This window comes from Oryzias melastigma, linkage group LG22, assembly GCF_002922805.2.
Source record: "Oryzias melastigma strain HK-1 linkage group LG22, ASM292280v2, whole genome shotgun sequence".
Classification (NCBI taxonomy): Eukaryota; Metazoa; Chordata; class Actinopteri; order Beloniformes; family Adrianichthyidae; genus Oryzias; species Oryzias melastigma.
The window spans coordinates 25,381,317-25,395,613 of record NC_050533.1 but is presented as its reverse complement, the minus strand read 5'-3'; the positions used below and the strand labels follow the sequence as shown (position 1 = coordinate 25,395,613).

Below are 14,297 nucleotides of genomic sequence, written 5' to 3'. Positions count from 1 at the left end.
AGAAATGTTATAAAACTTTAAATAAAAAGACTGATACCTAACAATCACTGAAATACATTTTTTTAAGAAGCCTTACACCAAACTTGAGTCCAGGGATGGGCAAACTTTAGAACTCTTGGGTCACAAGAAGTTCTAAAGTTTGAAAGAAGGGCTGGATGAGGAGCAGATGCATGGAGTGTTTTGGTGACCCAACTCATAAAAGAAAGAAACAACTTGGGATCTGGATGAAAAGATGCTTTGATTTTGATTTAAAAATATATTTATATTTCAAAACAGAGATTTAGGAGTTTTAAAAAAAAATGTGGCTTTTGTTCTCATTTTAGAGCAAATTGCACCAATAGGTTGAAAACACCAATTTATGTGCATTTGTGTTTATATTGAAAGAATTTAGGTCGCGGGCCGAACAGGATAAACATTTAGTGAACTAGGTATATAGCATCACTTGCAATAATCCTAGTGTGAATGCTGTAAGCTGAATTTGGCCGCTGAAGATGCTAGTGCTGATAGCTGAAGATGCTGAAATTGATAACTAAAAACACTGATAGCTGAAAGCTGGAAACGCTGAAGTTGATAGCCAGCTAAAATATTAGCTAAATGCCAAATTAGCCTAAAAAACAAAACAAAAAACGTAGGTTGGCCAAAACAGCTAGCATGTACCTTTAAAAAAATAGCTAAATATAAATAAGTAATCAGCCAATCACATGGTAGCAACTCAGCACAGTTGAGCATGTACTCATCGCTTAACCCTTTACAACATATTGTCTTAAATATGCGATAAACCACTTTGGCTCTAAAATGACTTAAATGAAGCATCTACTTAGAAGCAAACAACATAAGCTACTTTTTCTTCGTAGCTGGTAATAAATTCAGGCGTTAAGGGGTTAAAGACTAAAGCTAAAACAAGGTCTATTCATGTGAGTGTATGTAGCATGGTTGTTGGTGGTTTCAGATCTACTGAGGTTTTCATGAATGACCTTTATTTCATGGTCCCAAAGTGAACAGCAGCTGGAAAAAAATGTTGGATGTCAGGAGAGAGTAGGCCAACTGATTCAACATGAAAGCAACAATAAACTTTAACTGTGACCAAGTTACCACAGGATCTTCTTTGTTGTTAAGCTGCTCCCTTTAGGAGTGAATCCTCCTCTATCTAACCCTCCCCACTCACACCAACCAGCCTCATGTCCTCTACATCCATGGACATCCTCTTTCCTGGTTTCTGCAACCTCAGCATCCTTTTCCAACATCCTCACTGTCCAAACCATCTCCATCTGCTTCCCTTCTCCAGAACATCTACCATGATCTGTTCCTCTGATGGATTCCCTCCTGATCCATCCTGGTCACTCCCACAGAGAACATCAGATCTTCATCTCTGCTAAAAACACCAGAATCCCATTTCTGAGTGCAGAGCACATTGAGCCCTGAGGCCGATGAGCTGCAGCAGCTGAGGACCACACTGAGGGTCACTCCTGACACATCAAAGAGATAAATAGTTAACAGAGAAGCTGCAGTTTGCAGAGACTCAACAGAATCTGACACTGAAAACCTCATGAACTGATCAGATTAGTCAGATTTCTATGTCAACATTCAGACGATAGGATTGTTTCTAGCCTTTATTTTTTAGAAAACCTTCTTTGTTTTGTTATTGGAAGTTCACTTGCTAGGGTAGTAAATGTTTTATAGAGCATATGAGTTGTTTTATTACCAGCTTGCTGCAGAGTTTAGGAGATAAACAGCTAAAACAGAATGCGGCTCCCTGTTGGTTTGGCTGGAACTCAAGAAAGGAGAGCCAGAGGGCAAGATCTGTAGTTCTGCTGTAAAAGGCTTTCACACAGAGTTTACTTTGTTTTTGGTCCTAACACTTTCCTGCCAATGATTTCTCTGCAGACAAAGTTTGGACCGTACAATTCAACGTCTCCTAGTGTTACAGAGAAAGAAGGAGGCCAGAAGATAAAGGAAAACACATGAACCTGTTCAATAAAATGGATTGTAGAGAGATGGAAAAAAAAGTCTGATCGATTTGAACGTGTGTGTTTAAGAAATACCTTTTGAAGAGTTTCATCAGTAGGCTGACATTGAAGATCCCACCCAGAATGAGGAAGAGGCAGTTCCACAAACCAATGCAAGCATAGAAGGCTGGGAAGTCCAGGTTGTAGTCGTCACAGATTCCTCGGATAACTGTCATTCAGTCAGGGGAAAATATATCACAAACATGTAAATGAAAAAATCACTTCAAGCATTCACTTTTGTGCATTTAACTAACTGCATTGATCGACTAAATATGAACATTTTTTCAAACAAATTCAATCATTTTATTGCAAAAACCAATAAAGTAGTAGCAGCATTGTTGCATGACTTCCTATGAACAACAAAGAATTACAAAGCCTAAATCAGAGGGTAGTGTCATTTATTTAGGCACCATTATTTATCCAATAGCTGAGGAAGAATATTTTATATTTTTGTTTAATATTAAAATGATAAAAGGTTACACGTCTTCACATGAGTACATCAAGACGTAAAGTCCCCCAAAGACAATTTTTATATTTAAAAAAAATGCTCTCAGTGGTGTTTTAATTATGATTATGAAGTTTTTAACCAAAATCCCATAACCTAGATGTCGGAAAAAAACATTTTTCATGTTGATCTGAAGCCTCGGTTTCCATAATCTCCTCTGAGGGCCGTGGCTTTTGAAAATGTTTCCATCTTGTTTTCCTCACTCTTAGTTCTACAATAGCAGGGATTTTAGCTTTAAAGCTACATCTTAACATTGAAGTCAGAGATTTTTCCTTCTGCTGCTCCGTGCTGCATCCTCCAGCTCTAAAGAGGATACAGATGTAAAACAACTAAACAACAAAGCATTGTTGTTGGGGACAAGTGTTCTTGTAAATAAAAGCAGTAAATGCCCCACATCCAAGAGTAACATGACATTACTCTAAAAATACTCAAGATATTCAGCTATATTTTATTAAATAAAAAACAAGCACCGTTGAAACCTATATATTTACTGCAAATCTATTTCATTTGAATAACTCTGGTCTTCTAACAAACAAACAAAACTTTAATTCTGCAAAACCGAACGATGAAGAGGAAACCTACCACTGATGAAGATGGCTAGAGGTGCTGTGGTGAGAGGGATGACCAAAGGAGAGCCGGCACACAAGGAGTAGATGATCCCTCCGATGCTTTGGCCGATGATAGTTTTCCGAACGTCTGGGTGAACAGAAAGAAAAATAAGGATCCTCGTGAAAATAGGAATCTGCACGGACTCATGTTTCTAATCCCCTTCCTACTCAGATCTCTTATTCAGGAACAAGCGTACTTTTCAGGCATGGAATAGTTAAACTCCTTTCATCTCAGTCTGAGAATTTACCTACATGATGATGAAAATATGTACTTTGAATTCCAGACAACTGCAGGGCTGTAAATCGTTTGTAGTGCTCCTGTGTTTTCTTTATTTCCTCGACTCTCAATGCAGAAACCTTCTGCATAGCAACCTGAGGCGTAAAGCTGAGCATGCTCAGAACAGCTTTTCTCTGGTAAATGTAAACCCAGTGGATATGAGCTGAATGTTTGTCTGTCACCTGCAGAACTAATATCTGAACTAACTTAATAGAAAACAATGTAAAACAAAGATATCCTTTTTTAGAATTCAGAAAAAAAATCACGTTTTACTATTGAAAAGAATCAAATCAATGGTGCTGTGTATCATCATAGAGTGCTGAGCTCAGCTACGACAACACAAGAATCCCTTTCTTTAAAATTGTGATGCAGAAGGTGCATGCAAGTCTCTGTAGATCTGCTGCTTTGTTCCTGCACATCACGCTCTTGTTTTGCTGTGACTCATGTCTGTCTGCAGAACTGTTCCTTTCAGCTTTGGGCCGTGCAGCACGTCCTGCACTGACTTCTGTTGTGGTGAGGAAACATGCAACCAAAGTAATCTTTCACTCAGTGACAGTTTAAGAACACCGGAGTGCAAACCGCTTATCCCTTCCTGAACCAACATTTGAAGCTGTGAGGCTTTCTTTAGAGCATCTTTTTAAAATATGGGCATACATTAAACTTTGCAAATCTGTTAGATTTTAATTAATATGCAGTAAAGCAAATACTCAAACTAGGAAATAATGAAGCACCCGTGACTGTGGAAATGAATACATGAATTCAGGTTATTAGTGTTTAGCTTTTATTTAGCAGTGAGAGACATGAGTCATCCTGTCTCACAAGTTCACATGGTCCAACGCTCTTTCGCCACACAACAAATTCGCTACTCGCCGCCTACCAGAGATTGATGCTGCAGCCGCATGTGGGAGGAGCTACCAGCTCAGGTTTTAACGGCTGGTTCACACTGGACGCGGAACAGAGGCCGCTTGTTAACCAGAGCGCCGCGGTCCTCTGCGGAAGGCTCACGCGGTGCAGCGGATCATTTCAGCGTCTGGTCTATTTTGTGCGCGAGCTGCGAGCGATCCGTGTCAATTCTGACAGGAAGTTACATATAAATACATGAGAAAATCCGCTTTATTGTAAAACTATATCCAATATCCATGTGGTCATGTTTTTGTATCTAAACAGACTGTAGAGATGAAAATAAATATTCAATCACAACACAAGAACACACAGACACACACACAGATTAATGAAGTGGGGTGACTCAGGAGCGGGGGTGGGACTGGGTTCTGGGTGTAAAAAACAACAAAGAGAGGCAGAGAGCAGTTCTGAGCAGAATCATGGGGTCATATTTTTAGGTTATCAATTTATCCATGATGTCAAAAACGAATAAAAGCTCTAGCAGAAGCGCCTGTCAACCTTCTGTGGAAAAATGCACGTCTGGTGTGAATTGCAGGAGAGCGGATGCCGCGGACACTCCACGGCGCTTCGCGGTGCTTCCACGTCCAGTGTGAACCTAGCGTTAGGATGATCACTATAAGGAACGGTGTCTGTGGAAATCCCACTTAGACTGTATGAAGACACAGATGATATTGAGAAATTAGGTTAATTTACTGTGCAGCGTTCTACAAAAACATCAGTAATCATTTCTCCATGCTTGGGTTTATATTATTAAAATATTTTTCTGGTACAGGAGGCCGTGACTAAATTACAGCCACTTCCACTGTGTCTCTTTGGCTGAGCTTGAAAACTCAGGGAGAAAATGAAATTAGGGAAAAATTTTCCTTTTCCTTTTTTAAAAAAAAAAACACACCCACACCCCGCAGCAGCTCTCTGTCTGCCGGGACATCGAGCGAGTGAGCTCTACTGCAGGAGCAAAAAATATCTGTCCAGAGTTAATCCTGCTGTCACCCCAAAGTAGCTGGATGAGCTCTGCAAACCTGCATGGGTTAAGAAAATGGAAGGAAGTCTTGGACAAAAACGCTCACTTTGGATTAAAATTCTACTCGCTGACGGAGTCAATGAAAACGTCATATGCCCAAAAGCTGAGTTCCTGATTGGTAAATGTGACACAACGTCCTTCCAAACTTCAGATATTTAAATTTTGGCCGCGCCGCCCAATTCGCACTCACCTTTAAATCGAGCTGCTGCTACCACTGCACTCGTTGATTAAATCACAATGCGTGGATTCAGATCACCTCAATTCAAGACTGATCCATTGATTAACATTGAAACTGGCCGATTCCACCACGTGAATCGCATTTGGTGTGGATGCACCTTTAAAAATCATTCACAATTTCTCAAGCAATTGCTGTCTTGACACTATGACAGTCAAAGCAAAAGTGAGAAAAAAAAAACACACAAATACATCCAAGTTTATCTACTGCTGCCACAAACGATTATTTTAATAGTCGACTGATCACAGATTTTTTTTTTTGATTAGTCGACTAATCGGGTCATGAGCACTGTGAATGTAAAACACACATCTTAACCATCATTAGCTTTAAACTAACTAAAAACTAGATCTATAGCATTACCTGTGATAATACTAGTGTGAATGCTGTAAGCTGAATTTGGCCGCTGAAGATGCTAGTGATGATAGCTGAAGATGTTGAAGTTGATAGCTAAAAACGCAGAGGTTAATAGCTGAAATCGCTGAAATTAATAGCTGAAAACACTGAAATTAATAGCTGAAAACACTGAAATTAATAGCTGAAAACACTGAAATTAATAGCTGAAAACACTGAAGCTTATAGGCAGCAAAAATATTAGATATTTTTAATATTAGAACAATTAAAAAATTAGTGTGTCAAAGGACATAAAGGGTATGGAGGTAAAATAGATGTTTTATACCCAGCGACTCATGCTGAAATGACTGAAGTGTCCATATGTCTACATCTGAGTGCGTCTCTTACCTATCTCGCCGCGGGTGCTCTCATCATTGAGGGAACCGAAAGCGATTGCTGGGAGGAGGATGGCAATGTAGAGGAAGATGGCTGTGGTCATGTACTTCAACAAGGTTTTATTACTGCCAACTATACCTGAGAGGAGACAAACATATGAGTCATATGCAGCTCATAATGAAGCGGAGGAGGCTCAGCACTTTAATTTAAAAATGACAAAAACATTAGCTGAATTCATTGTTCAGTAGCTCCATGTGGTAGAAAGTGTGCTGCTGTGGAAACTGCCCCTTTAAAAGAATGAGTAATTTGTTTTTGCTTTTGTGTAATCCATCATTTTGTGAGAGCAGTTGCCCACATGATGAATAACTCATTTTGGAATAAAACATTTTAATTGGGCTCTAATGTGATGGCAACGATTTTGCTCCTGTGACCTTCATAAGATAAAATTTATCTGATGAATATCGCATTGATATGTGATCTCTTGATTTTGCATCAGCTCAGAGAGCAGGGAAAATCCCACGCTCTCGTCTGGATGCAGAGCAGCACATATACTCCTTCCCTTTGTTACAGCGCGAACGTGTGAGCGTTCAGGGGGCAGAGGATGACAAAGTGAAACCCCGTCCTGCTGTGAGAGCAACGGGGGTGTCAGTGACTGGATTTGACTTGAAAAACAGGGAACATATGGAAGCATATGGCAGCAGGGAGACATCCTCAATCCAGGTCCAAGACCTGGATGTGACCCACATGCAGCCCAGATGTATGAGAGGCAAAGATAAATGAGAAGCTGCCAGTCAGGCATAATAAGGACGATGATTCCCTCTCAGTACAAGTCCAGGTCCAACCTACCATCTGTGAAGTCAGACGGGTAGAACGGCAGCCTGCGGCACAAGTCCTCATAGATGCCACGGCCAACTTTGAAGAAATCTTTACACTGCGGAGAGAAAACATAACATTTATTACAATGACATGCACGCTCACTGACACCTGCGGTGGCCCTAAAGAAACGGAAACAAAAAAAAGGAAAAAGTAGGTATTATGGGACATCACTGATTGGATGGTGATGTTTGAACTGGGATAAAGAGTTGATCAATCACTGAACTTTTGGAGTGGCTGTGGTCAGAAGCTTCACGAAATATCTTCTTCTGGAAGATATCACAAAACAATATAACTTCCTGTTGAAAAGATGAACAAACGTCACCATCTAGTCAGTGATGTCTCACAATATCTATTAACTCAAACCTAAATCCAGATTAAATTTGGATGTAGTTTTGCGTCTAAAGGCAGAATTTATGTGCTGTCAGAAAGCCTCAGGAACAGACTTCTAATGACATACTTCACCTGTTTTTAGGGTTATATTGGGGATCTTGTGTATTTTTACATATTACTAACAAGGTTGGGAGCAATGGTGGACTTAGCAGTATGGGGCTCCAGGCACACAATAGCATGGGGCGCTCTGCAGCATTTCATTTATTTATATTGTATCTTTATCTAGGATGAAACGTCAAATAACGTCATTACTGGTCCTTTTTTAGAGAGCATTAATGTCAAGAATCCAAATATTTTGATAAGCATTAAAAAATGAACCATTAAATTGACTGAATGTGCTAATTTGCTAACCACTCAGGAGGAGGAAACTCTCACATGATCAGCCTTATCCTATTTCTATAATTTGGGCTGTTTTTTATGACAGGATTAAATAATGAGGCCTGGGTTGATAAAAATCCATTTGAATCTCACATCTCACTCTTGGAACTCAGTTCCCACAACAATAAGACAACTGACAACTCTGAAATCATTTAGCAAACAGATACAACCATGGCTTTTAGACAATCAAATCTGCCACCACAGTTCTGTATGAATAGATTTTGGTTTTGTTTGTTTTGGTTTGGTCTTTAATTGTCTTTTTGCTATGTTTCTGTTTTTTTGTCAAGTCTGTTTACCTTTTTTTTTTTGGTTTCCTTTTTTCTACTTTTTTTCTTAATGGTTGCTTCTATGTTTTATGAATTTGCTGTTGTGTTTTTCTATTGACAACTCCATCTGTTTCTGTTTCTGTTGTTGTCTGACTTATTTTATCCTTTTATCCTTTATCCTTTAGCGACTAAAGATGGAAATTAGCTTGAAAGGCTATAATCTTATATATTTGCATTTTTAAATATTTTATCAATATATGCTGTTCCTGTCTTAAATAAACAATCAATCAATCGATTTAAGCTTAATAGATCAATAATCGATCCATCAAAAATAGACTGATTTAGTACATAAAGTTAAAGTCCGCTAACTTGATGCCAATGTTTAATAGAATTTCCCATAGGACAGCTAATGCTAAACATACATTGTTGACTAAATGAACGTATTCATAAACTCACAGACATGATTTTTACAAACTCTTTTAAGGAAATATTTTTAAAGTAACTATCTGTAGTCTAAATCACAGTTTTTTGCTCATTCTTTGCTTATTTTTCTGAAAAAAAAGTGTACTGCTATAGCATGATCACCACCTAGTGGCTGAACTGAAACGTCCTCCAGGAGAATCAGAACAATGTTTACAATGTTAATGATCTGAACATTTTAGTTAGAACTTCTCCTTTAGAGAATCCATGTAACACTGGATGATATTAACAATCTCATTATTTCACTGATACATTTACAGGATGTGAACTGGATCAGATTAATATAAATATATTCAAATCATGTAGTAGATTCTAAATGTATTTCTTAACATATGTGTATAAATGTGTAACTCAAAAATGAATTGAATCTAATTTATTTGAGTGGATCAAAAGAATAAAAAAAAGAGAAAAATTTGAATGGAATAAAATCTGGAAATGATTATTGATACCCAGGCTCAATGGGTGTACATTTATTTTAGACTCTTTTTGAAACTAGAGTGTTGGGGGCCCCAGGCGATCGCCTATCTATGCCCCTGGTTGGGAGTTAGCCTAGTCACAGTAACGTCTGTTTCAGTGGTATTTTTATGGTTACTAACAAGGTTGGGAGTAACAGGTATTGTGAATCTTCCAACTCAGCTAACTCATCTACTATGGCTAACATATAGAGTGTTACAAACAAGTTCTAGTACTGTTGCTGTTCACCTTTCAGCACATTGCAACTGCAGAGAAGTCCTCACTGACTCACACAGGTGGTTTTGGCCGGATGCCCGTACACATTTCTGGGGACCAGCAAATTGGGCCCCCTTATGGCTCCATGGGAAAAGTTTTGTAAAGGGACTTACCTAAGGGCCCACACTGAATTAAGCTCATTGGGATGCCAACACAGCCAGCCAGCTGCCTTTCATGAACGCAGTTAATAAAGTCTGACTCACAGACTTATCTACAAATCTGTTCTCTTAATTGATCTTTCACATTTGACGCCTTTTCCAAACTGTTTCCGCATTCGGGCTTCACACCAGATGTGACATACGAATCTAGGCTTAGGCTAATGCCTAAGTTAACTCTGATGTTAACTAACTGATGACCTAACTCAGGAGACCAAAATCTGCAGCTCCAGATCCACATGTGTCTCTTTTATCTCTCCATGGTGGCTCCTCGGTCAAACATAAAAGGGAGACTGCTGACCCAGCCATGTCGACCGACAGAGTCAGCAGCTCCTGATAATGTCTGTCTAACCAAAACTACCTAAAGAAAACAAATAAAGCCTGAAAACTAAGACTACCAAGATCCAAACTAAAATAACAAAACCCAGCAGAGTAAGACTGCTGAGGACAAAGAGGAGAAACAAAACGAAATAAAAGAAGAGAAAAAGAAAATAGTATTTTTTAAAATAAGGATTACTTAATTAGCATTTATTTAATGTAGATTAGTTAAATGTATAAATTGATGTCTGAGGTTCACATAGAAGATAAACTATGTAGGTTTTTACATCCTGTTGACCTGAAGACGTGATCAACTCTACCTCCAGAATGAACAGATTTTATATGGAAAGAAAAACTTTGGTAAAAAGTTTGATCTTTTATGAGTTAAAAGCACATTTTATCTTACTGCACAACATTGGTTACTAGCTGCTCAGGGATGCACTGAGATGACATTGTTTGGCACAGATCATCTTTTATTTAAAAATTAAATTATTTGAGCTTCTGTCAAATGTAAAGAAAAAAAATCACATTTTGAGAGATGCTAGGTTCTTTTATATTTTTTATTTTGTTCGTGCCAAAAACTAGACATAATTCATATTTATTATTTAAAAAAAACAAGGTCATGAATGCTGATCCAAAGTTCTTAGAGGCTAAAGTGAAACTATACAGCTCCTTCTAGGTTTTGAAAATGAGCCCAAATGGTTCTCCATCCATCCATCTTCCTCCGCTTCATCCGGGACCGGGTCGCGGGGGCAGCAGTCTAAGCAAAGATACCCAGACTTCCCTCTCCCCGGCCACTTCCTCCAGCTCCTCTGGGGGGACCCCGAGGCGTTCCCAGGCCAGCCGAGAAACATAGTCTCTCCAGCGTGTCCTGGGTCTTCCTCCGCCCAGTGGGACATGCCCGGAACACCTCACCAGGGAGGCGTCCAGGAGGCATCCGGATCAGATGCCCGAACCACCTCAACTGGCTTCTCTTGATGCGGAGGAGAAGCGGCTCTACTCCGAGCTCTCTCCGGGTGAGGTTCTTTTACTGTTAAAGGTTGCAGACCCCTGGCCTAACTCAATTGAAACAACAACCTTTTTTCCAAAGTCTCGCTCGGTTCAAATTGTAGGACTTTCAAAAGTGTCATCAGGTGCAGCTGACAGGATAATGAATCTTGTAATGAATGTGTGTCTAATGAGAACCCACGAGAGAACGTTTCCTCTGCCGAACAGGAGACGTTCATTACCAGCCTCAGAAATGACCAATTAGCAGCATCGTCAATTAGTGCTGGCACAGTAAAAGTAGGTGACGGATCTCTGGATGAGCTTAGAAAAGAGGTGCAAGAGTTCAAGGCTGGGATGTGACAACAGCATTTCACTTTGGTCACAATGTAAAAACCACACAAATTCCTTTAAATGACATTTTATCAACAGAGAAGGGATACAAAGATGGTATCTGCATGTTTTACTATTGTAAAGAAGTGGCAAAAGAAGGCGTGTGTGTTCGTGTGTGTAAACATGATTTATACTGAGGACATTATTTACTGTGTTGGAGGCTGCATTTGTTTGGACAGAAACATAAAAGAGACATTTCCCTCTAAAACTTTTAGATAAACCTGTACGAGGCTGAATTATGTTCTTGTCACTGAGTGCTGCTCTCCTTGAATTTCCTCTTCGGTGTTTTGCTCTCACAGCCTGTCTTATCTTTGGCGACTTCAATGAATTTAGGAGCAGGAAAGCCCTGAGGCTGCATCCCACTCTGAACTTTCTAATATGCTGCGCTCTGCTGTGGACAATAACGCATTTAGATTAAAGCTTGCCCACCTGATGACTCAGCGGAGGCATTGGTAATTCCACATGGGGCTCTCTGATATATCATTTGAGTCATCAGCATTAATGAGGTAGGCCTCAAAATCGTGTAATCCAAAACAAAGTAAGCAGAGCTGGATTTATGTGAGCATTAACGAAAAATCTCTGTATGGTCAGAATGACAAAGACTGACGGAGAGATGAAAGTGGGAGCGAAGGACGGAAGACTTAAAGTATTTTTAGAGAGTTTGGGATGAGGACAGTGAAAGAAGGCCATGTGAAAGAGTGAGACATGAAAAGCCTTTAAAGCACGAGTCTTCAGATTACACAGAACAGGGATCAAATGTGAAGTTTTGCCTGAGCTTATGAAATTACCCAATTACGTCGTGTTTCATTTCCTTGTTGTGTGATTGCTCAGTAAGCATTCACACTATAGTGATTCTCCTCGTCCTTTCTGTATGTTTTTCGGCACGTAAAACACTTTCAGTGATTTCAACAATCTTGGTATCAAAACGTTCAGCTCATTTAGGACATTACTGCTTGTAGTTTTGGTTTGATAAACTTTATGATTTTTGAAATATTAAGAAATATGCCACATAGAGAAATGAATGAGAAATTTCAAAATTTTAAGTAAATAACCAACATGTCTTTAAATGTATTCACATGTTTTTTTCAAAAAAAATTGTGGGCTCAAGATTTTAGCTGCATGCTAACGTTTTGGGCTAATTTGTTATCTACTGGGGTTTTTCAAGGCTAATGTGGAGTTTAGTTTCTACTTTAGCAACAGGCTAACATTTTTACTACTTTGATTTACTGAGGAATTTTAGGCTATTTTGGAGTAGAAGTGTGGTAGCTTTTTTGCAAATTTGGCATCTATTGAAGTTTTCTTATGCTAATTATGACTTTAGCTAATATTTTACCAACATGCTAATGTTTCTCGCTGGTTTCTAACCTACTGAGGTTTGTTAAGATAATTTAGAGTATAGCTTCTATTTTAGAAACATGAAAACATTTTTAACTAATTTAGTTTACTGAGGAATTTTAGGCTATTTGGAGTTTAGTTAGTATTATTTAAGCAATTTGCTACCTTTTTTGGCTAATTTGGCATCTACTAAGGTTTTTTGGGCTAATTTGGAGTTTAGCTTATATTTAAGCGTCACACTAAATATTTTTTACAAAATTGGCATGCATTAGGGATTTTAAAGCAATTTTACTACAATTTAGCTCCACTTCCGCACTCCTTCAAAGTAAAAAAAAAATGTCCAGTCTTTTAGCAAATTTAACATTTTGCAAATAGCTTTTGCATTTTCATCAAATGCCTTCAGCAATTAAAGTAAATTGCGTCACCATTTTCAGCAAGAAGCTTCAGCATCTTTAGCGACTACTTTCAGCAAAAAGCATTCATAGTAGCATTATCTCGGGTAATGCAACTCTTCTAGTTAAAACTGCTTTCCATAGCTAAATGTTGACAACAGGTGAAGCGAAAATCATTTTCCTCTAGAATAAATGAATAAGAAAGAAAAACATGCACCTCAGAACAAAGTCAAATAAATACGAGTATTATTTGTCTGTGCAGACTCAGCCTGCTTGACCATTAAACCCCCATACATATTGGAATCATTCGTTATTACAAGGAAGCCTGAGAGTGTGTTTGTTTGTGTATGTGTGGTGACTAATCACAGACTTTGGCTCAGATTTGACAAACAATCATCTCAGAGAAGAATTAGTTTCCACCTGTTTCCCATTCATTGTGAATGGTGACTAGAGTGAGGCAATGGAAAGGAAAGCAAACAGTTTGGAAATGGTTTGAATGCAGAAAGCTTTTTTCTTTGGTCTCATCTTCATCCGTTTGTTCGACCTGTTGCAGCTAACCCTTTGCCTTCATTTGTATTTGTGTAAATAGTCTGGTTCCTTTTGCTGAGCGGCTCCGAGCCTTTCCGGGCTGAGGAGAAGACAAAATCCTCAGCTATAAAGCCAGCGGGGGAAACATGCAGGAACCACGACATGGAGTAAAGTCCCTGTGTGTGTGGATGCGCGTGCTGTTACTGGTCGAGGGTTTTGACAGGCCTGTGAGAGATGTAAGGTCATTTAACCACTGAGGAGGCCCGGCACCAGCTGATGGTGATTGATCAGAGAGAGAGAAAATATGGAGGAGCCGAGCATCTGGAGTGTGAAGAGGAGCTGGGGTTACTGCTTGGATAAAGACACGAAAAGAGGCACAGGGGCTGCGAGAAATGGAAAGTGAGCAACAAACTAACAATCCACCCCCAACGTGTGGAGGAAACCAGCACAGGTGCAGATCATGGACCGTTAATAAGAACTGGACATAACGAGTGTTGAGGTCCCCCATAGGAAAGCATTACCTCCAGCCCTCACAAAATCAGGCCAGAGACTTCCCCGTCACTTCCTGGTACGTCTACCGCCATATTGTAACTGATAGTAACCAATCGACGGCAATTAGACAGAGTCAGTCTGAGTTACGTTTTTAGAGGAACTACTGTCTCTAATCATGAGTGAGCTTGAAAGCAGATCGGGAGAATCTGTCAATCAAACGTTGGAGGCGGGCACCACATGCTTTTACTGAGGCATCTGATTGGCCAGTTTATAACTTGAATAACTTGTAATAAAGAAAAA

At 39.3% G+C, this 14,297-nt stretch overlaps 1 protein-coding gene across 3 annotated transcripts in view; it reads right to left on the bottom strand.

Annotated features, from left to right (window-relative positions):
* Positions 1-14,297, bottom strand: part of slc4a11 (solute carrier family 4 member 11) — a 177,322-nt gene that overhangs the window by 18,102 nt on the left and 144,923 nt on the right. For all 3 annotated transcript variants that reach the window (XM_024259800.2, XM_036209987.1, XM_024259731.2), the window contains 4 exons: positions 7,128-7,212; positions 6,294-6,419; positions 3,094-3,207; positions 2,043-2,175 (listed from right to left, as the gene is read on the bottom strand). In XM_024259800.2, coding sequence (XP_024115568.1) covers positions 2,043-2,175; positions 3,094-3,207; positions 6,294-6,419; positions 7,128-7,212 — 458 coding nt within the window. The remainder of the gene's footprint in view (positions 1-2,042; positions 2,176-3,093; positions 3,208-6,293; positions 6,420-7,127; positions 7,213-14,297) is intronic.